Source organism: Enoplosus armatus, chromosome 17 (genome assembly GCF_043641665.1).
Source record: "Enoplosus armatus isolate fEnoArm2 chromosome 17, fEnoArm2.hap1, whole genome shotgun sequence".
In the NCBI taxonomy this organism is placed as follows: domain Eukaryota; kingdom Metazoa; phylum Chordata; class Actinopteri; order Centrarchiformes; family Enoplosidae; genus Enoplosus; species Enoplosus armatus.
In genome coordinates this window covers 15,105,212-15,128,797 of record NC_092196.1, presented here as the reverse complement: position 1 = coordinate 15,128,797, position 23,586 = coordinate 15,105,212, and the positions used below count along the sequence as shown (strand labels likewise).

At 41.0% G+C, this 23,586-nt stretch overlaps 1 protein-coding gene across 1 annotated transcript; it reads left to right on the top strand.

Annotated features, from left to right (window-relative positions):
• Positions 1-413: 413 nt before the first annotated feature.
• Positions 414-22,840, top strand: baiap3 (BAI1 associated protein 3). The gene is made up of 33 exons (XM_070923239.1): positions 414-550; positions 8,039-8,126; positions 9,267-9,350; positions 9,519-9,626; positions 10,203-10,262; positions 11,565-11,631; positions 11,886-12,099; positions 12,340-12,384; positions 12,948-13,025; positions 13,732-13,837; positions 13,941-14,048; positions 14,128-14,220; positions 15,051-15,154; positions 15,245-15,362; positions 15,534-15,658; positions 16,712-16,802; positions 17,236-17,292; positions 17,389-17,486; positions 17,623-17,674; positions 17,768-17,919; positions 18,075-18,198; positions 18,396-18,536; positions 18,684-18,779; positions 19,050-19,265; positions 19,805-19,873; positions 19,974-20,053; positions 20,830-20,938; positions 21,409-21,480; positions 21,573-21,656; positions 21,942-22,062; positions 22,140-22,263; positions 22,343-22,548; positions 22,737-22,840. The coding sequence occupies exons 1-33, from the start codon at positions 414-416 to the stop codon at positions 22,838-22,840; spliced, it is 3,531 nt and encodes a 1,176-aa protein (XP_070779340.1).
• Positions 22,841-23,586: the final 746 nt, after the last annotated feature.

Below are 23,586 nucleotides of genomic sequence, written 5' to 3'. Positions count from 1 at the left end.
TATGATGGGGCTCTTGTGGCTCTCAGCTCTGCGAGGCTTCTTGATTTGCATATTCTGTGAAAAGTGTGGTCCCAATAATAAAGGTGGATTGACACTGAACTGACCAGACTAAAAAGGTGGAAGATAAATTGCCCACCCTGCGGCATCAGTCACAGAAATAGAATACACCTTCTGCTAAGGAAGCGTATAATTATGTTTAAAGAGTGGGGGGGTTATGCAGCTGATGAGACCAAAATAATCCCCTGAAACAACCGTTTTTATAAATATGATCCCACAGCTGGAATTAAATGTATTTCCACTCACTTCCCTGGAGTAGAGGCTGTGAATAACAAACACTGACAATCGGGGGTCGCACCAGAGTCACAGTGTCTTGATGTTTGCTCTTTGTGTGTCTCTTCTGGCAGTGAAAGATCATGACGACGCTGCTGGACCTGAAGAGTAGCGTGCTGAGGCAGGTGCAGAGGAGCCAGTCTCTGAGGAGCCGGAGGGAGCCGCCGCCGCCCACCGCCGGCAGCCCCCTCACACACTGTCCTGACCCCTTACCTCGCAGGTGAGTCACACACTTGCACTTGACTTCAAGTACCGTAGCCGGATTCCTGTTATTTTGAAGGCTCTTCATGGATGTGGCATTTGTGGAATTTTGCAGACTATTTTTTTGTACTTGTCATTCAGAATTTACCTGAAGAACATTTAGCAATTTAAATCCGTCTGGACACACTGGGTGGCAGAAGCATACAGCCTGAACTTTGTGTCTCATGAGGGTTGTGATGCACTCTACTGCATTACCGTCAGACACAAATTAAGCCTTGCTTGAGTTTGAGCAACAAGCAGGAGGCAGGCTGTTTATCCGTATATTACTGTTTCTAGAAAATTACAGTTTCTAGCTACAGTTAATATTTCTTTCACTGTTGCCGTTTTTTTTTAGCTCGGAAATATAATGGCAGCCTTTCAGAAACAGCGGTACAAGCTCATAAGCAATAATTCATGTCTGTTTGTCATTTGTTTTCACTGGCCGTCCAGCTGAAGCCACAGGTCATCATCTCTTGACAGAGTGTTTTAATGTGGTTGGCATTTATTCCAGAGTTGTGACTTGCTGTGAGCGAGCCACGAACAAGCTGCCTTTCCCCCAAGGACACATCAACCACACTATTACATGCACAGTCAGGCTCTGACTGGGATCACAAATGCTGCTTTCTTGTATATCAGTTTACACCACATGGTTCTGCACCCCAGTACAGCACACTACTGCTTTACTTGAGTGATAAAGACATCTTGCTGCAGCATAAATCAGGAGAGCAAATCGCCTCATATTTTAGTTTCTGTATGTATGTGTTTTGTGTGAATTCATTATACATGAAAGTTACATGTACTGTATATGGGTTTAGATGAGTGTGTGTGTGTGTGTGTGTGTGTGTGTGTGTGTGTGTGTGTGTGTGTGTGTGTGTGTGTGTGTGTGTGTGTGTGTGTGTGTGTGTGTGTGTGTGTGTGTGTGTGTGTGTGTGTGTGTGTGTGTGTGTGTGTACATGCATCTATGTGTCAATACATGTATTTTTGTACGTATGTCAAACATCAAAAGTACAGCAAGACATCGTCCTCCACATACACAGCCAATAGTGAAAACAATCATGACATTGTATACATACCAATTAGCTGTATAGCAGGAAGAAATAAAGAACCCACTTTTGCCACAAGCCTTTTTTCCTGATAAATAAGACAATTTAGTCGATCAAAAGAAAACAAATCTGCTACGATTTTAATTATCGATGAATCTTTTCAGTCACTTTTCAAGCAAAAATGCCAAATATTTGACCGTTGCAGCTTCCCAAATGTGAGGATTTGCTGCCTTTCCTCATCTTAAATTCTAGTAAGATGAATATCTTTAGGTTCTGCACAGTTGATAAAACAAACAACAGACAAAAGAAGCAAGCTGAAGATGTTGCCTTGGGCTTTGGGAAATTGTGATGACTATTTTTCAATATTTTCTGACATTTTATAGACTAAACAATTCATTCATTAATCAAGAGCGTTAAATAAATCCACATTTTATCTTCCAAACATGCGGTCCAGATGGTGAAATAGATCTCAGCTGGGCATATGAAAGTGTAGATAAATGGTATGAAACATCATTCTTTCTACTGTATTTATATTTGATCATAATAAATGTACACAGTTCTGATTTACTCCAGCCATTATACTGATTTACTTTCTTTTGCATTTATAGACAATACATTTGTAAAACAAACTGCTCACTGTGTGACCCATTGATTTATGTGTTGTTATTATTTGTTACGTGTTTTTATGTAAATACTTGTACATATACATATGTATGTCTGTATATATTTGTATTTATGTCCCTATGCTGTATATTGCATGCATGTACGTATTTATATGTAGATATGTATTTTATATATATGTGTATAGTTTGCTACATGTACTGTATGTATTCTTATTTTTGTTTTCTGTCATATGTTTAAGGTTTCCTTTATAATATAATGTCTTGATTGATGTCATGTGTTCCCATTAGCTTGACAGCACTGTGTTCTTGGGGGCATGAAGAATAAACAGCGTAAACCTTAGTGCATTTCGTACCTTGGTCTTGATCTTGTCTGATCCCCCCCAAAGCTTTATTCCTTTTTTTTTTATTCCCGTTACATGTTTTTTTATTTTTTGTCCTTGCCCGCCTCGTAGCAACAAATAAAGTGGCACAGGTATAATCAGTCATCTGATTTTTTTTCCGGTCTTATTTAGCAGCATTATCTGAAGCCAAAGGTAATAGTATGAACTGTGTTACTATAGCAACCTAAACACAGGCTGCTGCCACTATGTGAACTTATACTTGTAATGACGACCGTCTCTATTTTTAACGTGGAAGATAACCTCAGATGCCGTGTTGAACACAAAGACTAATTCTACCCACAGAGGACTTTTTGGACCCTTTCTTATGTATGCTTTCATTTAATGCATATTATTCATTCTGTCTATAGAGTATTTTTAATATTTTTAATGCAATTTAATGTAAAATTGAACCAATAGACCCTAGTTGTGTTCTTCATTAAAGAGTGATTTGAACTGTGAGTATCTCACCTTTTTCTCATTTCCCATGCCAGCTCCCTGGTGCTACAGCCTTCCCACTGAGCCTCAGCCGTGCACATACCCAGAGCCCTCATCATTAGAGGCAGGCTGTTGATCTTTGTTATCCATTCAGACTGCTGCTGCCCTGCCAGCACTCTCACTTTAATTGAGAATTTGCAAATGAGGCCGGTGGATTTGAGTTGCTCCGTCCACAGTCGTTGACCCAGTAGTACAGTCGGCTGTCAGAGCTGAGCTCTCAGAGCAGAGTGGCACATTGGAGGTGAACTTTTTAATTCAGTCCAGCAAATTATGTTTTTACCTCTGTGAGCTGGTTGTTAAGTCTGTGGCAATGCACAAGACACTGTCGGAGATGAGCTTGACCGGGCGTTATGCAGCGTAAGAACCCACAGGGATTTCATATTTAAAATTAGATTTTGTTTTATTATTGCTTATTTCACTGTTCACTTCCATCTCTGTCAACAGCAGCGGACTTCCCTGTGTTTTGAAGTGTGAGCTCGCTGCAGCATCATTAATGGATGTGACTCCTCAGTGTCAATGTATTGAGGCTCTCAATTTTAATTTCTGCAGAATAACGCAATCAATTAAGAATGACATTAAACGTTAACTTCTAACGCACATGTAATTACAGTAATTACTGACAGACAAACATTTAGCATACGTACACAACAGACCTTTTAAAGGATGAAGCTGGTGTTATTCTATATTTTTCTTATTGTCAAGAAATCCCATGAAAACACAAAAACCAACAATGTGTTAAATGTGTAAATATTTGCCTGATCTGGGGTCAAATTTATAAAACAGTGCGTAGGATCCATACTAAAAGTGTACGTAGTGTTGGCGTGTGGCAAAAAAAAAATCGGATTTATAAAACCATACGTTCGCTCACCTGCAGCCACAGTCTACCTGTAAATGTGCACAGGTTGATCGGCCTCACATCCCGCCCTCTACACGCCCACATTCAACCGTAAATGGTCAATGCAAAGCACCACGTGAATATTGCATATAAATGCATATAAATGAGCCTGCTGATCAAAGGTAGGTCTGGGTGAATCATGGCAGTCCATGTGCAGGTGATGAAGATGAGCCGGGTGAGGTGACTGGAGAAGGCGGAGTGTTTGTGGAGCCAGCGCGGTGTCTTGATTTAAGATTTGAGTTGCTTATATCTTTTCAAAGTGAAAGGTGTTTATGGAATAGTTATGGCTTACTACAAGCATAAGTACAAATAACACTGCTGATTTCAGTGTTTGTGGATCTATAATTTACGTTTGATATTAAGTGAAATTAAATGTGCGAGAGGCATCATTATACAGTCTGGCTTCAATTCACCAACTGTCTGTGTCGTCAATTTCCTGTCTCCAAAATGTTCGTACGCATGGGTCAGAGTTTACTTGCAGGTGTGAACACTCTCATTTTTATAGATCACAACTTTTGCATGGGAAGTGGCGTACGCCTCTTTCAGGCCCCGTTTTGTGCGAATGCAGCGGTCATAAATGAGACCCCTGGTCTATATCACTCAGCCCCAAGTCTGTTTGTTCCTATCGAAGGTGTTTTTAAAAATCTTTAAAAACTGATGCTGTGTAATTTAGTTTCCTAAAAAGAGTCCTTTTTTCCCTTTTTCCTAAAACAGATGGGCACTGTAGTTTTTTAGCAAACGTTACTCATTGTTGAATTGTTGGGGACTGTTTTTAGTCGCGGATTGATACACATTTGGTGCTCTTGTCTACCTGCACCCCTCATCACAGGTTTCAGATGTCTATTAGTTTTGAGGAGTTGTGTGATTTCTTCCCCCTAAACATCTCAGATTGTGCTGTTTGTGTTTTTCAAGCCTCTAACAACTATTCAAAGATCAGAGAAGCGTTCCAAATAATTAATACAAATACTGAGCATTTACAGCACAAGAGTGGTTTATGTATGATTGACTTTAAGTGAACTATAGTGCCTGCGTTCATTGTAATGAAGGAACATGTCACCCAGTGCAACAGTGTGACTCACTGATGTGTTTTCAATAGTTTTTAAACAGCAACGGAGTTCTGCGGTACAGAGGAATAAGATGTATCTGTCTTCTGCTACACGGACAATATTTCAGTCGACTATAAGAAAAAATATATCATCAGCCTCATATTTTAACAGACAACCGCTAATGTAGTTAAGGTCATCAATGCTGTACATTTAATCCCTGAGGAATACCCACAACACTGGTATGACTCCCACTATATGACCTAATACTGTCAGGAGTGAGTTTTTTTTTGTTTGATGTACATATAAGGAACATAAATCAGGCATTATCTGTCTTGTAGTCATGCAAGAGCTTTCAGTTAGAGTCACCTGTTTAGAAATGGGTCATATCCTCAGTTAGCTATTCACCCGCACAGTGAAGAAGTAAAAACTGTGAAACACAATCGTAAAGCACCCCAGACAACCCAAGTTGAAAACAATTTCACACCAGGCCACTGTTCTGTCTGTCAGTAGTTTCACAAGTTATTGAACGAAGAGATTCCATCAGATCATATCTCTACGTGAGAGTCTTTTCAGCCGCAATGTTTTGTTGCTTAATCAAATGTGTAATTAAGTCTTGTGTGTAGTATTGAGGGGGATCCTTGTCATGGAGATCCTCGGTCCTGATAGGAGCCGCAGGCTGATATTATGCACTGACAACCGTGATGAATCAGATTTAAAAAAATCATCTTATTTTATTAGAATGCATACAGACATCACATTGTCTTTCATGCTGCAGACAACAGGGATGTCTGCACTATTAATTACTATGTAGGCACTGCCATATTGTATTGAAGTTTGAAGTGAGGGGTTGCTGTCAACTTCACACTCCCAATTAGTCACATTTAAACCAATTCTGGCAGTGAGAGGAAGTTCAGAGTTTTTATTTATGTTTTCCTTCTGATTTACTCGCCAGACAGGAGATTGAATGAATTCTGAAAATATATTAGAATAAAATGACAGTAAAAGAAAAAAAGGACTTGTTTCCTAGCAACATCAAATCAGTTTGTTATTCTGGTGGCGCACGTGTGTGCGTGAGAGAGAGAGAGAGAGAAAGGTTGAAAGATATCAGCATCATTTTTTTGTGTATCAAATCAGAATTGACTGGATTTGCATCATTTGGGCATTATTTCTGCTCATAAACACGTCATCCCAAAGCTCGGAACAAAAGATCCTAGACTGTCTGGACAGATCCTCAAGCTGTTTCCCTGATGGAAATACGAGAGTGCGCGGGACGATTGAAGATGGATGTGGAGAGAATTGAGTGTCTCATAACATAACATGTATTACAATCAAATGAAGCTTGTTTGTACTATACGTGCAAATGAAAACTGTACGCTCCAAAAAGCAAAGCCTCCCCATCTCCTGTCAGCGGAACAGGAGTCATTCTCAGATTGTCGACTCGTTTTGTGGTTTCAGGCTTTCAAACACTGACTGAGGAGTTTCAGATAAGAATAACAACTTGTTTCTGATCAGCATTTGACAAAATCAACAAGCACACCAGTGAGCCTGAAAACTGTCTTAGTTGCAAAATAGTTTTAATGCTAATACATGAAAGGTTAAAGTCCACCCTTGTGTGAAAATACAGGGACTTTATGTAGAGCTGAGGAACTGTTACTGGATTAGTCTATCGACAGAAAATGATCAAATAATCAAAAGTCTTTTAGTTTTAGTTAAAATGCCCAAAAATCACTGGTTCAAGCTTCTAAGATATGAATATATATTTTCTTAGTTTTTTATGATAGTAAACTGAATATCTTTGGGTTTTGGACTGTTGGTCAAACAAAACAAGCAATCATGACAAAGATGTCAACTTAGGCTTTGCTAAATTGTGATTGGGAATTTTATGGACCAAAAGATTAATCGATTTGTCGAGACAATAATTGACAGATTAAAGGATAAGGAAAATAATTGTTACCCTACTACAAAGCAAGACTTAAAAAGGCTGGTGGTGTGTGGTGTGGTATAGTTTCTACTCGAAATAGGACCTTCTTTGAAGAATATATTGTGTTTTATGGTTAGTTTGGCATCGATAAAAGATTTCAGCCGTTTTAACTCAATAAATCCATCCTCCAAGCTTTACTGGGTTTGACGCCAGTGGAAACCTGACCAACTCTCCCAGCATGGCTGCCATTAGTCCTCATCAATACCTCAGGGGTTTGCCATCCGCTCCCCCACCATGGTGAGAGTCAGTGGGTGCTGGGATGGGCTGCCACACGCCTGCTGTGATGCGATGACGCTAATAAAGGAGCGTGACAGGGCCTCTGTGGACGGCTCTTCTGTATAATGTGACGGGATTGGCTGAGAGACGAGGAAGGAGAGAGAGGCTGGGGGGGGGGGGGGGTGAGGAGTTCTGGGCAGACGGCATGGCTCTGCTAGAAGGAGGAAGATGCCCAGTGAAAGATTTGGGAGGGGTGAGAGTTGAGGGGGTGAAGGGGGTGGGGGGGATTCCCAAGGTGTTCAGGCAGCTACTCCCTCCCTGAATGTGCCTGTATCACCATGACAACTGGGGCCAGCAGGAGTCCGGGGATTCACTCACACCTGGAGGAAGCAGAAAACATAATTTGCATTTTTGCACACATCCCCGCTCATCATAATAGATTAACATGGTTCATGCAGAGTGCAGACATGTTGGTTTGCTGAGAGCTTTGGTCCCGACCTGCTTTGCTTTTTAGTGCATCAGATAAGACGGCGTTTGATAGCTAATAAGGAGCTGAACTGCAGGCGATGGAGTCCAGTAGTTCAACATGAAAAGGAATCTTTATTTGCAAGCGGTGCAGTGTGATCCCACCAATGTCACTGAATCCCTCTTTGTTTTTAATTACGAGGATGTATCTGTTTACCATACAACGCATTTCACCTCACTTTTTCTCATAAATTAACATATTTTCCAAGTAATTCATCTCTATTTTTAGAGATGAATTGTCAATCTGCTACCTCTTCTTGGCAGGGTTTCCGAGGAGAGCGTGGAGTTCTTTGAGCGGGTGAATGCCATCCTTCAGAAACAGGAGAACATGCTGCGGGCTGCCCAGGCTGAGGTAACCCCGACCCAACTTCCACCTTTCCATCTGTTACATGTTTGAAGCACATTGGCGTAGTGAGTAGGCCTCAGTGCTGTCATTTAGCCCACCGTCGTGGCCAGTATGACGTTTGCAGACAGAAGGGCCGGGTTGAGTTGGATGCTCAGAAGACTGGAGGCTCAGCAGTGACAAGCTGGTGGAGATGACAATGTTCAGCTCCTCCTGCTGCCACTGCTAACAAGGCAATGATGCTGTATTATCATCTTTGCTGAGAGCAAATGTCTTCATTTCCAAATTGCTGTACGACAAGGCAGTAAAAAAGAAGCTAAGAGCAAAACACAGGGATAATATCATCTTCTGAGGACTGAAATTGTTGTCTGTTTTCCTTATTGTGGATGTCTAAATCTGGAATGAGTCTTGATGAAGTGGCTCTGAAGGCAGCAGTGGTGGCTTGTACTTTACTTGAACGTGTCTATTCTATGCTGCTTTATATTTCTACTACATTGCAGAGGGAAATATTTAACGTTTTACTGCACCACATTTATTTGACAGCTTTAGTGTCCAGTTACTTCTCATAAAGAACATGATAAGCTTATAAAATACAATGCATTAGAAAGGCAAAAAATCTGCGTCAAGTTGGGACCCTTTGTCACGTTTTAGATCAAGGAGTGAATTCCCCTCTAAACATCTAAATGGTTTCATGTATTTCAGGCCCAATGATGTAAAAACATCCAATATTTCACAAAAAGTGCAAAAAATGAATCCAAATGTGTTATTTCTTCTTTCCTACCCCATTAATCATCTCACGTAATAACAATCTAATAATGTCAGATATGATAGTCACACAGGTTACTTTTACTTTTGATACTATGATTGATATATTATGCTCTTAATACTTCTGTACTTAAGTAGGATTTTGAATGCAGGACTTTAACTTGTAATGGAGTATTTTTACATTGTCGTTGTTGTACTTTTACTTAAGTAAAAGTTCTGAGTACTTCTTCCACCACTGGAAGCCAAACAAAAGGAAATCAGTGGAAAGGTTACTCCTTCCAAGTGATGATTGAGGTTCTACTGTCAATAAGTCCAGTTCTTACTCAACACATCCTTCAGAAAAGCAGGTTTTGTTTTGGCTGAACTGTTTCCGTCCCCTCACAGTGCCAAAGAGGGGCCTGCACGGTGCCGCCGCCTCAAGAGCACGTGGACCAGGCGTTCATCCCCGACAGGATCAGCAGGACGGAGGTGCGTCAGCTCAGCTTCTCTGTTTTCATCGTATTTCAGCAGGGACTAAATGTAAAAAGTCTCAATAACTGCGTTTGATGTGCAGCAGAGCAGAAAGCATGAAGGCAAAGGAGCGTGAGCTTTTTATGTTTGAAGGGTTGTTATTAAGTAGAGTGTGTTTTCATGTAGCTGGACCTACTTTATGAGGAAGCTGTGTACACGGTGGTCAACCGGGTGGGAGTGCCTTCACCAGAACATGTGAAAAGTGACGAAGAGCTGTTTGCTTATCTGCTAAAGGTATCTATCTATCTATCTATCTGTCTGTCTGTCTGTCTGTCTGTCTATCTATCTATCTATCTATCTATCTATCTATCTATCTATCTATCTATCTATCTATCTATCTATCTATCTATCTGTCTGTCTGTCTGTCTGTCTGACCCTAAAACTGACTCTATTTCCTGAGCTCCATTAAATGTTCTCATTATATCTCTGTTAGTAACACTGATGATAGCCACATAGAGAGTGTTATTTGTTATGAGCAGGCTGTACGAATCTGAGCAGATGCTCTTGGCTCAAACCTGATTAAACATCAAAGCCCAGTCACACTGTGTGCTGATATTCGGCTGTGATATTACATCTATTCAGATGATACCACGCTAAGGATTGTAGCTTCTTTTATGTCTTCTTTTTTCAAGATGTGTTGTGTTCCTAGCTGGTCAGGTGCTGGCAGAGGCTCTGACTGAACCAAATATTATATAAAGGAATTTCCATGGTGTTGTAGTGGATTTTTTGTCAGCTTTAGAAAGCACCGTTTCATCTGTTCAGTTCTTATATTTTGAAAGGCTGTTTTTATTGTCTGACCATCTCTCCAAGGTGTTTGATATGGGGGAAGAGGAACATGACATCATTCTCCAAAAAGTCCAAGAATCCAAGGTGAAACACTTTGTACGTTATTCGCTGTCCCTTCAGATGCAGTCATAACAATAGCCTTCAGATATACCGTGGCAGTGGAAGCTGACAGCTGTTATTCAGCCATTTTCTATAGAGGAAGAAAAAAATTTGCCACTAATCATGTACATTTCCAGTCTGCACTGACATAATATTATTGCATTGTTGACTATATATATAAGTTTTCATGTAAAATAGTTCCTATTTTGTGTCCATTAGATTTCACACAAGTGTAAAACAGAGTGGAGGCTCATCAAGATGAGAACAATGATAACTGAAGGAGCATACCAGTATTTGTGCAAGATTTAGCCACTTGACTTAAGTTTATGTACACTTTGCTGAATACTTTTGAATGCATGCTGTACAATTTAAGATTTGTATGTATTTTTCCCTCTCTTCCAAACAACCTTTGGTTCAGTAATTTCAGGATAAAAAATAGTTAACTCTTGTTTGTTAACTTGCTTGTTTCATCTTTAAAATTGTAATTATATTGTACATTAGGTACAGATTGAACCATATGCTCTGCGAAAGTACAGGATTCAAGCAAATTTAAAGTCTCCAAATATAGTCATATTGTGTAATACAGAAATAAATGGAAAGCATTTGGTGCATGCAACAATAGAAAACATACTTACATGGTTTGCAAAAGTATACAGTATTTGACTTTGTGGTAAATGTGCTAAAACATGCAAAACCTCTGGTAGAGTCCTTTAAGTTATTATCTTCTTCAGTTAATAAAACACACAGTAGAATGAACTCCTCTGTGGCCACAAAGTGCAGATTTAGAGGCATCACTAAATCCTCTGTTGTGCAGCGGCTGTGTTTTAGTACATTTACTGATGTTTTCTCATGCTCATAGTTTGAAAAGTGCAGTGGTAATAAGGTGAAAGCATGGCCAGGAGGGCCACAGCTGGAGCGCACTGATGGAGAGTTGTGAGATGAAAGACCTGTTACTCTTAAAAGCTCCATTTTGTATGATTTTGTGTCTTTTATTTGACGCCCAGGGACCTTTCAAATATCTCTGTTAAGAACTGTGAGCCCTTGTTATAGACTGCTGAAAATGTGGTGACCAGAGTGAAAATATTTTTCCATTTAAATATTCTCATATTCACATTTGGATGTTCACCTTGTGACCCATTAAGCCGGTATATAAGATATCTGATGACTTTTTACATTCTTAGATTCAGGAGAGTCAAGTTAAAGAAATACATTGTGATGTACTCAACGCATGACCTTGATTTGTTGCATTTACAGTTTCTTACTGAACAGACGTTTCTTTTTTCACAGCGAGCCAGTTTTTCCTTGAGGGTCTCTGTTATGAAAGCAAAAAATCTGATGGCCAAGGATGCAAATGGTGAGACATCGCAAACATTAAATTTTTCTATTGGAAAACAAAACAAGCCCATTGTCAACCTGTCGCACTTATTACACTAAGGAGAACTTTGCCAAAACACAACACTGATTTAATCACAAATGAGCCCAAGCCGGCTGTAACAGCATCATCAGGGTGATATACCTTGATTGTAGAACTCCTTCACTTGTCTGGGTGATACAAGCAGTTTCATGTGTCTGATAACCTTTTCTGTGTGTCACTCTGCGGCCTGCCAGGGTACAGCGACCCCTACTGCATGCTGGGAATCCTGGTGGGCCAGAGCCCGCGGGAGGTGGAGGAGAAGAAGGAGAGAAAGTTCAGCTTCAGGAAGAGAAAGGAGAAGCTGGAGAAACGCTCCAGCACCAAGGAGGTGTTACCTGCCAAGTGTATCCAGGTGACTGAGGTCAAACCAGAGACCCTCAACCCGGTGTGGGACGAGCACTTTGTGTTGTGAGTACAGGAGTTTTACTTCATCAGAGTCCTGGACATGGTGATATGTGTGACATGCAGGATTCACAGTTTCATTTGTTTCACACTAACCCCAAAGCTGTTAGTTATGTGACCAGTGCAGCACAGTGTCATCGCTGTGGAAGGACCGCTAAAGGATGGAGGTGTTTATTGTCAGTATTTACTCATGGAGACGACAATTCAATTAATGACCGTCCTGTTTTTGGGTTGTTTCTTTCACAGTGAAATAGATGACGTCCACAATGACCTCTTACATCTTGACATATGGTAAGATTAGTGCGCAGCAACACCATGAATTCCTTCACCATGCCAGAGGGACAAAGATGCTTTTTTTCTAACGATTTTTATTATATTAGATTAGATTAGTCTAAATGTTTTTTTCTTGCATCACAGATAACAAATGAAATGCATATACTGTATATGCAAACAGAAAACACACACAAAAGAGTCATCCAACAGATGTTTTTAGTTGTGGTACTCACAACTCACTCATTTTAAGCAAATAAAAGGTCTTTTTGGTTGGATGAAAAAATGATTTGTTTTGGTTTGATCATACTTGACAATTTTATCCATTATGTCCTTACGTATGAAGATTGAGCCACGTTGCGTACCAGGTCGAGGAGTCATTATTCAGCTGTTATAGAAACTTGACTGACTCTTGACTCCAATAAAAGTTGAGTAGGATAATGATTTTGTTGAACTACAATGGGTCTTGATTGTAGATCTCCTTCACTTCTCTGTTCTGTCAATCGTTGTGCAAAGATAATGCAACATGTTCTTGCTGGAGATGAGAGGTTGTAATAACCTCTGAATTATCCTCTTTTCTTCAGGGATCATGACGATGACGTGTCTGTTGCTGAGGCCTGCAAAAAGCTCAATGAAGTCAGCGGACTCCGAGGAATGGGAAGGTAGAAGAAACTATGTTGTGTCATCCTGAATTACTGTTAATGTAATGATGTAACTGTCTTAGATACATCTTTGGTCAGAAATGCTGGATATTCTTTTAGCAGTGTTGTTAGTGTTTTTTTGAAGGGATGAAGTGCAACTGACGCACTAATTACGATTTTGTGCACAATATAAGTTGGTAATTAGTTCATTCATGGCAGTGAATAAATTAGTCATTCAACCTGTAACTCAAAGGATCATTTCCATCTGAATTAAGCCAAAAGTTGCCTACATTTGTTGAAAAATACTGACACCTGCATGATAATTTCAGGGGATCATTTGGTATTTGTCCTTTAACCTTAAAGAAAGGCTGACATACAGGAAAGCCCTGTGCCAATAACACTGTGCACACAGTGAACACAGAGAGATCAGCCGGGTCATGGAGAGACTTATAAATAGCAGACATGTCTAATGAAAACCTGGGAATATAATAATCCTATGGGGGAACATGTGCAATTTCCATTTGAACAAAATCTGAGTAATAACCAACTTTCATTAGGAAATGTAACTCATTCTGCCGATGCTGTAATTGTAGGTCACAGTGGATAAAAGCATTGGCTAAACGCCTAAAAAAACTGTTAGATTATAGCTCTCCCAGTACAATTGAACATGGATTCAAACTGTGACAAACAAGACTCCTTTCCTACTTGCACTCCGCTTTTTCTTCAGGTATTTTAAGCAGATAGCAAAGTCAGTGCGGGCCAATGGATCCGCAGCATCAGGCTCGGAGGAGAACGCCGATGACTTCCTTGGCTGCATCAACATCCCTTTAAATGTGAGCTTTCAAAGTGTAAAAGTTCAAAACAAGCTCTCACTAGTCAGAGGTGTCGAGCCACTGTGACGAATCAAACACAAACTGGCTGGTTTCCTTCTTGCAGGAGATCCCAGTTGTCGGCTATGACACCTGGTTTAAGCTGGAGCCTCGATCGAGTACGTCTAAAGTTCAGGGAGAATGTCACCTGATCCTGAAGGTCTTCACCAGCCAGGTCTGTACGGTATAACACTAATTCAGTATACAGTTTACACCTCTAGCATGACTTTTAATGTCTCTTTTTTTTCTGTCAGAGAGACACAGCTTTGTCTAAGAAAGACTCAAATGTCTCCATTCACAAGAAACTGCTGTGTCAGATTGTGGAGTATGAGCACGCTCATGTTAAGGTGAGTTTCTTCCAGATATTCATTCAAAGCAACCTTTATAATGACTTATAACAACCTTCATAATGAAGCTGTTGGTGATTTGTGGCAGTGAGAGAGTGGCAGTACTCTCATGCAACAGCTTTTATTAAGCCTCTGCACTGGCGATAGGTTTTCTGTCTGTCTGTCCCATTCTTGTGAGTGCAGTGTCTCAGGAACGCCTTGAGGGAATTTCTTCCAATTTGACCCAAAGGTCCACTTGGATTCAAGGATGGACTGATTAGAATTTGGTGGTCAAAGATCAAAGATCACTGTGACCTCACAAAACACGTTTTTGGCCGTAACTCAAGAATTGATGCGGAAATTATTACAAAATTTCACACAAATGTTTAATGGAATACAACAATGAAGTGATGACATTTTTTACTCAACAGGTCAAAGGTCAGCTTCACTGACATCATAATGTCCTGGAAAAACGCTTTTTTGTCCCGAGCCCTCCTAGCAGAGCTAGGACTCAAGACCTCAGTATTTCTAAGATCCTGGCTACGGCCCTGAATATGACGAAAGTGTTTTGAAAGGACAGACAGAACATTTCAGCCAGACAGAACCACCACTTCATGTGGGTGAACTCTGATTCCAGTCTGGATTTGTTTGTAAAAAAAGATCCTGATTTGGGCTGCTAATTTTAACCATCTGTGATTTACATTACATTTACTTACTAAGTTAATTAATAGTTTATATTTTGCATTATTCGTTGACTGTCTGCCATTTTGTAAAACAAAGTTTTTGATGATTTCTCTTGTGACACTTGTCAAAATATGATTGAACTGACCATCTACCACATGTAATTCTAGAGAGAGCCCTACAACTGGAACGGGCAGGTCTGTCCCCCAGCATGGACTGTGCTGACTCACCATGCTGTGCAAACCGATCTCTCACCTCTCCAACAGGCCATTATGTGAGTATTAATGGAGGAATAAAATTGATCAAATCAAATATGAAAGCTTTAGTATCAGGTAAAAGGTGCATGTTTTGTTTTTTAACACAGTCGCTGGCAGTGCTACAGCAGCCACCATCGGACCCAGAGGGTGTGCTACTCCCTGCTGCTGCGCCTCCTGAGGACCATCGATGCAGAGTGGGACCCCGCCGCTGTGAGGGGCGACCTGGTAGGTTCTCCGCCATTGGCCTCTCAGTAGGAAAAAACCTTTCATCATCTGGAAACAGTCACCTCATTAGCTCAGCTTGTCACTGACATTCATCAAGGTTTTTGGTTAAGCCAAAAATGTCTCACAGCCAGTGTACTTGAAGCTATAACTGAGGGCCCTTCCTGTGTCCAGGAGAGGCAGCTGTCAGACAGCTTCAGGCTGTACACAGAGCACTGCCTGTGCCTGATGAAGAACATGCGTCAGGTTTTCCCCTGCACCAGCGCTGCTGCCATTACACGCTACGAGCTCATGCTGAGGTAAAGTCCCACTGCCATTACATCAAATCACGCACTCGCCTGTGCTGCCATACCAGGAACACGCTCAACATCTCACCCCAACAGACACAGCGACCAGTCAGTCACCCAAACTCTGCAGAGGCTCCTTACTCAAACAGAAATATCTTAATCATTCCTCATTACTCATTAAAAAAAAATTGTTCCCAACCACAAATTTTATTGTATAAAATCTGAAAAGTAGCTGTTATTCTTGATGATGTTATGAAGGCACTCAGCAAATTATAATAATTATAGATTTAGATTATAGATTTTAATATTGTTTGTGTACATGTGGAACTTTTAGCTTCAGGAAATCACCAAATCATAAGCATTCATCCTTTTGAGAACATGAATATCCACAGTGAGCTTCATGGAAATTTTTAGACACATTGTCATCAACCAATGTTTTGGCCATGGGGTGTCCATAAAATCATGAGAAACAATCCATGGAAGACCATGGATATCTGCACTAAATTTAATGACAATCTGGTCGGTATTGCAGAGATATTCTGCTCTGAGTCAAAGTCTTGGACAGACCATCCTTTGGCCTTAGCTTCGAGTTACCATGGCACAAAAGAAGGAAGTTAAAGCAGGGAAATACACCAAATTAGAGAGGCTGTTCCACATAAACGCCAGCCAGGAAAATCAGCTAATTATTGAAGTTCATGTTGCTGTGTCGCACTAATTTGGAGGAGAGTGTTTTTTTATAGAAACTTCCCCAGTAAGCCAGCTCTGCCCAGTGATCAACACCTCGAGGGAGATCTTTTCTACACCTCTCAGAAACACACACACACACACACACACGCACACACACAGAGTGACTCACCTAACAGTTAAAGTTGCATCTCTCCTCTCCTGCAGAGATAATGCAGGATCCTTCATACAATTAGAGTGGAAAGAATGATGTGAGATTGTAGCTTTTGTGCTTATTTAATTCTCAGAACAATATCTTAGTGTAAAATGTGAAACCAGCATTTACGTGACCTGAAAGCAGTCTTGTATTGTAATTGGCTTTTCCCTGTCTGTGTATGCCAGGGGGATTGGCTATATGCAAAACATGCGGGCGTTTAAGACTGTATGTCCTCTTCGAAATGAACTGCATTTGGACATCACCACTGCTGTCAAGGTAACAATGAATGTGCAATAAAAAAAACATTTGTTTTACAGTAAGTTCACTTACAGGCACCCTGTGGAGTTTTTGACCCCTAGAGGTGCAGTACTGTAGATGAAGGTCTTGATGGGCAGGTCCCTGCATAGTTTGTAATGCATGAAAGCAGCATGCACGCAAAGACGCGCATGAACATCATGAAAACAGGGCTGACCTGACATTTCTGCCAATTACAAAGTAGCAGTTGGTGTTATTGTTGGTGTTAAAGCAGAAAGTACCCAGAAAAGAGGAAGACATTGGTTGTGAATGGAGCATTTTATGTAGTCGTAAATTTATTCAACCCTATAAGTTTTAAGGATACAAAATCTGAATGTAAACAACATCAAATACTCCACAGGACACCTTTAATTCAAACATTTATCCTCCTGAATTTGTGTAATTATCTAAACAGAAAGGGACTGCGGAGTGGTACGAGAGCTTAATTGCACGATATAAACCAGAGGACGGGGTAAGTGTATACTGATTAATATAAGTTTTAACTTTTACTGACTGTGACTTGAGAATTGATATTCAGGGTGTTGTTCATTGTGTATTGATGATGTAGACTCTGGAGGACCAGCTGAAGAAGCTGGTTCAGGTGGTCGATGCTGTGTGTGCAGACGTACAGAGAGCCCAGAACATGTACAACAAACTCTTCTACAGGTGAATATCAATGCTGTGCGTCTCATCAAGAAATAAACAGTGTAGAAAATGTTATGCTACCTGGCACAGAAACATTCATTTGCATTAGTTACTGTTGGACTGATTTCATTTAATCCTTGTTTGTTTGTTCTCACAGTGCAGTGAAAGTAGATTTCTTCAGCATATCATACAGGCAGCTGGAGAAACAGGTCATTGAAACAGATTTCTTTGATTTATTTAGTATTGTTGTTGCTTATTTTGACCCAGGTACTAAAACACAGTCGAATTCTTCCATCCATCAGGTAGCTGATGATGTAAACGTAGCGATGGAGCGAGTTTGTGGGACTCTGGAGCAGGAGAGCTCCAGACTGACTCAGACAATGGGAGAGACCATCTTTGAGCTCTTCATGTCCTTGAAAATCCTCAAAGGCTTTCGGGAGTTTCTGCCTCTCAAGTTGGTTATCAGTTCGACTCTAATGACTTTTCATATAGCAGCGTAAAAGGCCCTGGCTGGTGGTTATTTGTTTGAAATGTCAGCAAGAAGATGAGACTTCAACCTTTTCTTCAGCTTTGAATTTATTAACAAAGACGTGTGTTCTTCTCTAACAGGGATGCTAAAATGTTGGCCTTGACAGGCTTTCATAACTGGTTCAAGTCCTCGATTCATAAGTGGCTGCAGATCGTTCATGACAGATCCTGTGACAGAATTCGTAAAGCCGTGGAAACAGACAAGGTGAGAGGCTTCTGCCCTCCACATTATGATATTTATATATTGGCTTATAACAATTATACAGTGTGTAGTAAAGCATTTATTAACTGTTAATAAAATGCTTTACAACAACTCCACAGTGTGTTGAAGCATGTTCCCTGTTTTATTCACATACTTTGCACTATGCATGTTATGTGTTGCACGTTGTGCTTTGTGAGCAGCTCGAGCCGCTGCAGCAGGCCAGACACAGCTCCTCAGCAGTGGAAGTGGCAACATGCTTCAGCCAGGTACGCGAGATCTGGCTCCAGCTGGCCTGGCCAGACTCTGCGGGGGCCTTCATCTTCATCACTCGTTTGACAGACGTGAGTGTGACTTCCAGTGTTGCCACACTCCTGTACATCCTACACACATAAAAAAAAACATGACTCTGAGCAGAGTCACATACATACACATAGGATTAATAAAAGGTCTCACTGTAACTAACAGGACTGGTATTTTATCTGTCACAGAATTTCTGCAGCGAGGCTGTGTGCTACTCAGAGATGATAACACGCAAGATTGAGAGGAACCAGCTGGGCCGAGACCACAAGAGCTTCACAGTGCAGGTAACGCCTGTAGCAAGACAGAACTAGGGGAGGGCACACAATGACGTGGGTAGTAAATGTCAGCAAGTGTTCTCCCTGGCAACACAAAGGGCTCAGCAGGAGATCAGATATGTTTACACAAAAAAAAAAGCAGTTGCCTCTTGTCGTCGTCAATCATTTACACTCGCAACCCGTCCCTCCACTTCTCCGTAGCCCTGCTTCTTTTCCTTCTTTGTTTCTCCACCTCCACCCTCTGTTTCTCCTCTTCTGCTCCTCCTCGCTTTCTGCTAGCTCTGCATTGCCCTGAACAACATGGAGCATGTGCGTGTTTTCCTGGGTCACCTGCCCCGTGACCTGGACTGGCAAGGTGTGGAGCGGGCCATGGAGGAGTCCTGCGGGGTGGAGGGGAAGGAGCAGGTTTACAAGGCTCTCAATGGGCAGCTGTTCAACATGGACCTGGACCTGCAGAGAGAAGCCAAGCGTCTCATCACACTACTCACCGACAAGGTGCCGCACACAGAGCAGGAATACCTGCAGATCAACTACACTGTATGAGACATGGTGCACATGAATAGTGATGCCTGTGAAAACCTTGTAACTGTTGGTCATTTTCATGCTTTAAAGGGAATTGATTAACCTCGACAGGGTGAGGTTTCTACAAGCAGTGACTTAATGAAATATGGTCAAAAACTGTTTGTTTTTGAAGAATTGACATATTGAAGGTATAGGAAATTATACTATTAGAACGACTGTTCCAAAATCACTTCTGTGTAACTTCTACTATACCTGAATTCATGTGTAACTTGGAATTTGTACACCCAATTTGGCCACAATGGGCTTTCGGTAATATTAGTAACTTCATGACGCATTGCTGCTGTTGAGTGTGGAGTGCAGAGGACACAATGGGCTGGGTTTTTTTGCATGGGTCAAAAATACACTGCGTCATTTTATATATTTCTGTACCTGTATATGCATTATGCACATGTGTACATACTTATATGCATGTGTACCTGCATGCAGAATTATATGAGAATATTTCTGTGCAGATGCTGCCTGAGCTGCGAAGGTACATCCAGCACATCAGCCTGTCTCCAGACTCCATCAACAATGATGACGTAAGGCCTAGTAGTGATTTTCTACAGCATTCATTCTTGTATCAGTGGTGTTTGCAGCCACAATACTTAGATAATGAGTGTTAATATGACAATCTTCCAGGCTGTGTCCCCTCTTATGAAGTACCTACAAGACACTATGGTCATCCTCACTGAAAACCTTGTGAAGGAGAATCTGACTAGGTAATTACTTTCTCCTCCTCCCTCCTCGCTGTAGATACGACTTCATTTATTTTGTGTTTGAAAGGGACAATACAAATTAATTTTAATAACTATTCTGAGTTATAATAAAAGTTCCACATTCTGACCACAGTAATTGCTTATTTCCAACTGGTGTGCCTGTGCAGTTAATGATACAATTATAAAGAAAACATTCGGTACAACATAAGGAAACACAAACTCGACAGAATTCCCCACATAAACTCACAAACAGGCATATGTAGCGCGCAATACATGTATATTTAAAGCAGGTATATATACAGCAACTCTTGCAAACAAGCCATTAAAGCCACTATGTAAAAATCAAAAAAGCCAGCTTGAAATGTGCATTGGCATAGGGCTCCTGTCTATTCTGTTGACTATTTTTTTGCATACACATAAAACAATGCATCATCAGCATACCGAAACTGACTTTTGTGGAACTTGAATTTGACATATCTTTATGTCAAGTTACATAACCATACTCACTGTTTCCTCCTCTCTAATAAGATTTCATTTATTTGATAGTAGCAGGTGAAAACGGTGACAGCTCAGCAAATAAGATGCTGCCATTGTGTGTGAATGTAAGCTTTGCAATAATAATAATAATAATAATACCCCTCAGATATGTTTTGTGTTACAAGTTATCATTATCAAGCTATTATCTGTGAAAACATACATGAGGCTAAGTGAGGGTACAGGGGTGTAATTGGAAGAGCTGGCAAACGTGTGGGTGTCTCATTGTGTCTGCTGCCTTGTAGAGTTCTCCAGAGCATGTGGGAGCTGCTGCTGCGGATGATCCTGGATGCAGTTGCAGAAAACAGGGGTGTTCAGGTGGAGTTCTACAACCGCTTCCAGTACACAGTGGAGGTCAGTGATTACTCTTTATAGCTATTTCCAGTCTAAGAAGAGTAGTCTGCTAAAGAAGACGTGTCAACTCTGTAAAGATTATCACCTCTACTGTTCCCATCATCCTTAAATTAGCTCTGTATGCCTGCTGCCGTGCAATCATTAGCATATATTAGATATTTATGCCAGTCACCAGGTAGTAGTTCAGCGCCAAAGTGAGTTCCCTCATGAATGACAAAGTGGGAGCTACTGTATATTCGAATGCCAATTTAACCAGCTGGCAGGGAACGTGACTGATTTGCCTGAAAAGTCATGGCACGCTACACAGTGGGTGAGTTTGGAGTTTGGCAGACAGATATCTAGTGTTTGCCTGTCAGAGGTTTCATGCTGTTTGTGTGAACAACACGACTCTCTACTGTGCTGAGACTACTCAAAATCAGAGGGATGAATGTGATGACAGTTTTTTTTTTTTTTTTACTTGAATGCTTTAGACCCTGTTGCAGTTCTTCCATGCCAAGGGAGAGGGTCTTTCCCTGGAAGATATGAAGAGTGGAGACTACAAGGTAGGACATCTTGCCATCTCTAGGATTTATGCCTTCCTACCTAAAGTGTCATTAATCTTTGTCCCTTTCTGATCGTACTCCTGCTGCTGTAGGTCGTGGATGAGGAGCTCAGGCTGAATAAATGTTCCTCCTTTGAGCTTATTGAACAGTACTATCTGGAGAAGATTTCCCAACAGGTATGTTTCAACTGACAATTTCATTTTAGCTCTACAGTGGACACAGGTGTATTGATTGGACAGCACAGCACTCTGTCTTCTGTTGTTTTACCTCTGATTGAAAATATGCCTTCTCCTGGACAGCAAGCTGCTGTCAAGTGATGCAACATGTAGACTGATATATGCTGATATCTTTTCTTTTTTTGTTTTTTTTTAGCTTTTACATTATATTGTTATCATTCCAATGTTACTGCACCTTTACATTCTGATTATAATAATCCACCCCCACTGTGTTTAATGTTTCAGAAAACACTCAAACACACACGTTTTGGTCGGATCAGTGTGAAGTGCTACTACGATGCTCCCGAGCAAAGACTGACTGTGGAGATTCTGCACGCTGCAGACATAATTGCACTGGATGCCAATGGTAAAAGTGTAACAGTTTAGAATAAAACACAGGTTGTTGTTTTAAAGTTTTCACTCACATTTTATGGTCCTCCTCAGGTCTGAGTGACCCATTTGTCATAGTTGAGCTCTGTCCTCACCACCTGTTCCCTATGGCCAAGAGTCAACGCACGCAAGTGAAACTTAAGACACTGCACCCAGTATTTGACGAACTCTTTACCTTGTGAGTACTATTTCCCCCTCTCCCTCGTCTTATATGTGCATATCCTAAGCCTTATCTGTTTGGTTCCTGTGTCTTCCAGTCACGTCAGTCCTGAACAGTACAGACATCGGTTTGCCTGTTTGACCTTCACTGTGATGGACTACGACTGGCTTTCCACCAACGACTTCGCAGGTGAAGCCGTGGCTCCTCTCAGCGACTTCTGCTGGCCGGGGAGACCGAACGCCTCAGCAGCCGGCAAGAGCGTCCAGCCTGTCATTCTCCACCTGTCTCGCAGTAAACCCAGCGGTACATGTAGCTCCAGGCTGTATCAAGTTTTTTGTTTTACGCAAACGTAATATTGGCTTCTTGGGAGACCAGAGGGTGTAGCTCTGGGTTTCCAATTACTTCTCCAATACAACATGAAAGGCCATTCAATCTAGTGATATTTGTGTCAGGTGTAGGAACTACTCTCATCTGTTTGCTCTCCCCTCCAGAGAAGCCAATCATGAGGATGCTGGACGCTCGCATCGGAGACAGGGAGGCTCAGGAGTTTGTCCGCAGGCTGAAGGAGATTGAGAAGTCAATGGAGGAGGAGTAAAAGCTGTCAGCGCTGCCTGTTTTGGTGTTTTCTGACCACGTCTTGCGATATGTGCTTTTGTACTGGTACAATGTTTACAATATTTGAATTTTTTCCAATGTTATTGTTTGTTCAGTAATTCTACCGAAATGAAAAGAAAAAAAGGAAAACACCGAAGCTTATCGCAGTTTTCTAACTGGGAGATGAACATCCTGTCACTGTGCAACCCTCTGCTGTCTCAGTTAAACTATATTTTAGAATTGAATGGATAGTTGATCCTAAATGTCACTAGTCTATATTTTTTGTAATGAGGTACTTGTTATCTTTGTTGTATGATCTTTGATATGATAGATTTAAGATTTCAGAACTATTTTGTGGAAGTAGCTTACATATCCAATAGTATTCAGTCAAAGTCTAAATCTATACCTCAGACGTGCTCATTAAGTGTCGGGGAGTTTAACAGGTATCGAGACTTTTCACGTTCTCCGTGGACTTTGTGGAGATAAATTGCATGAAAGCCTATTTAAGATGTGAAAGCTTGAACCCACATTGATTTTCCTGATCATACAGTGGCTTACTAACAAATAGTTATGAATATAAAATACCAGTGTCATGGAGGAAATCATGAAGACACAAGACATAGCTTTGTGGAATTGCACTTTCTGAGACCTGGTGTTTTAAGGCCAGTCAGACAGATCAGCAGCAGGGAGGCCTAACACTCCCCTGAGGCACGCGCCACAGCTCGGGTTCATTCGAGTTTTCAGATT

Coding starts and splice junctions, on each gene's coding strand:
- baiap3 (XM_070923239.1), top strand. CDS start 414: ATGACGACGCTGCTGGACCTGAAGAGTAGCGTGCTGAGGCAGGTGCAG. Junction 12,385..12,947: donor CTCTTACATCTTGACATATG/GTAAGATTAGTG, acceptor TCTTTTCTTCAG/GGATCATGACGATGACGTGT. Junction 14,221..15,050: donor ATGAGCACGCTCATGTTAAG/GTGAGTTTCTTC, acceptor ATGTAATTCTAG/AGAGAGCCCTACAACTGGAA.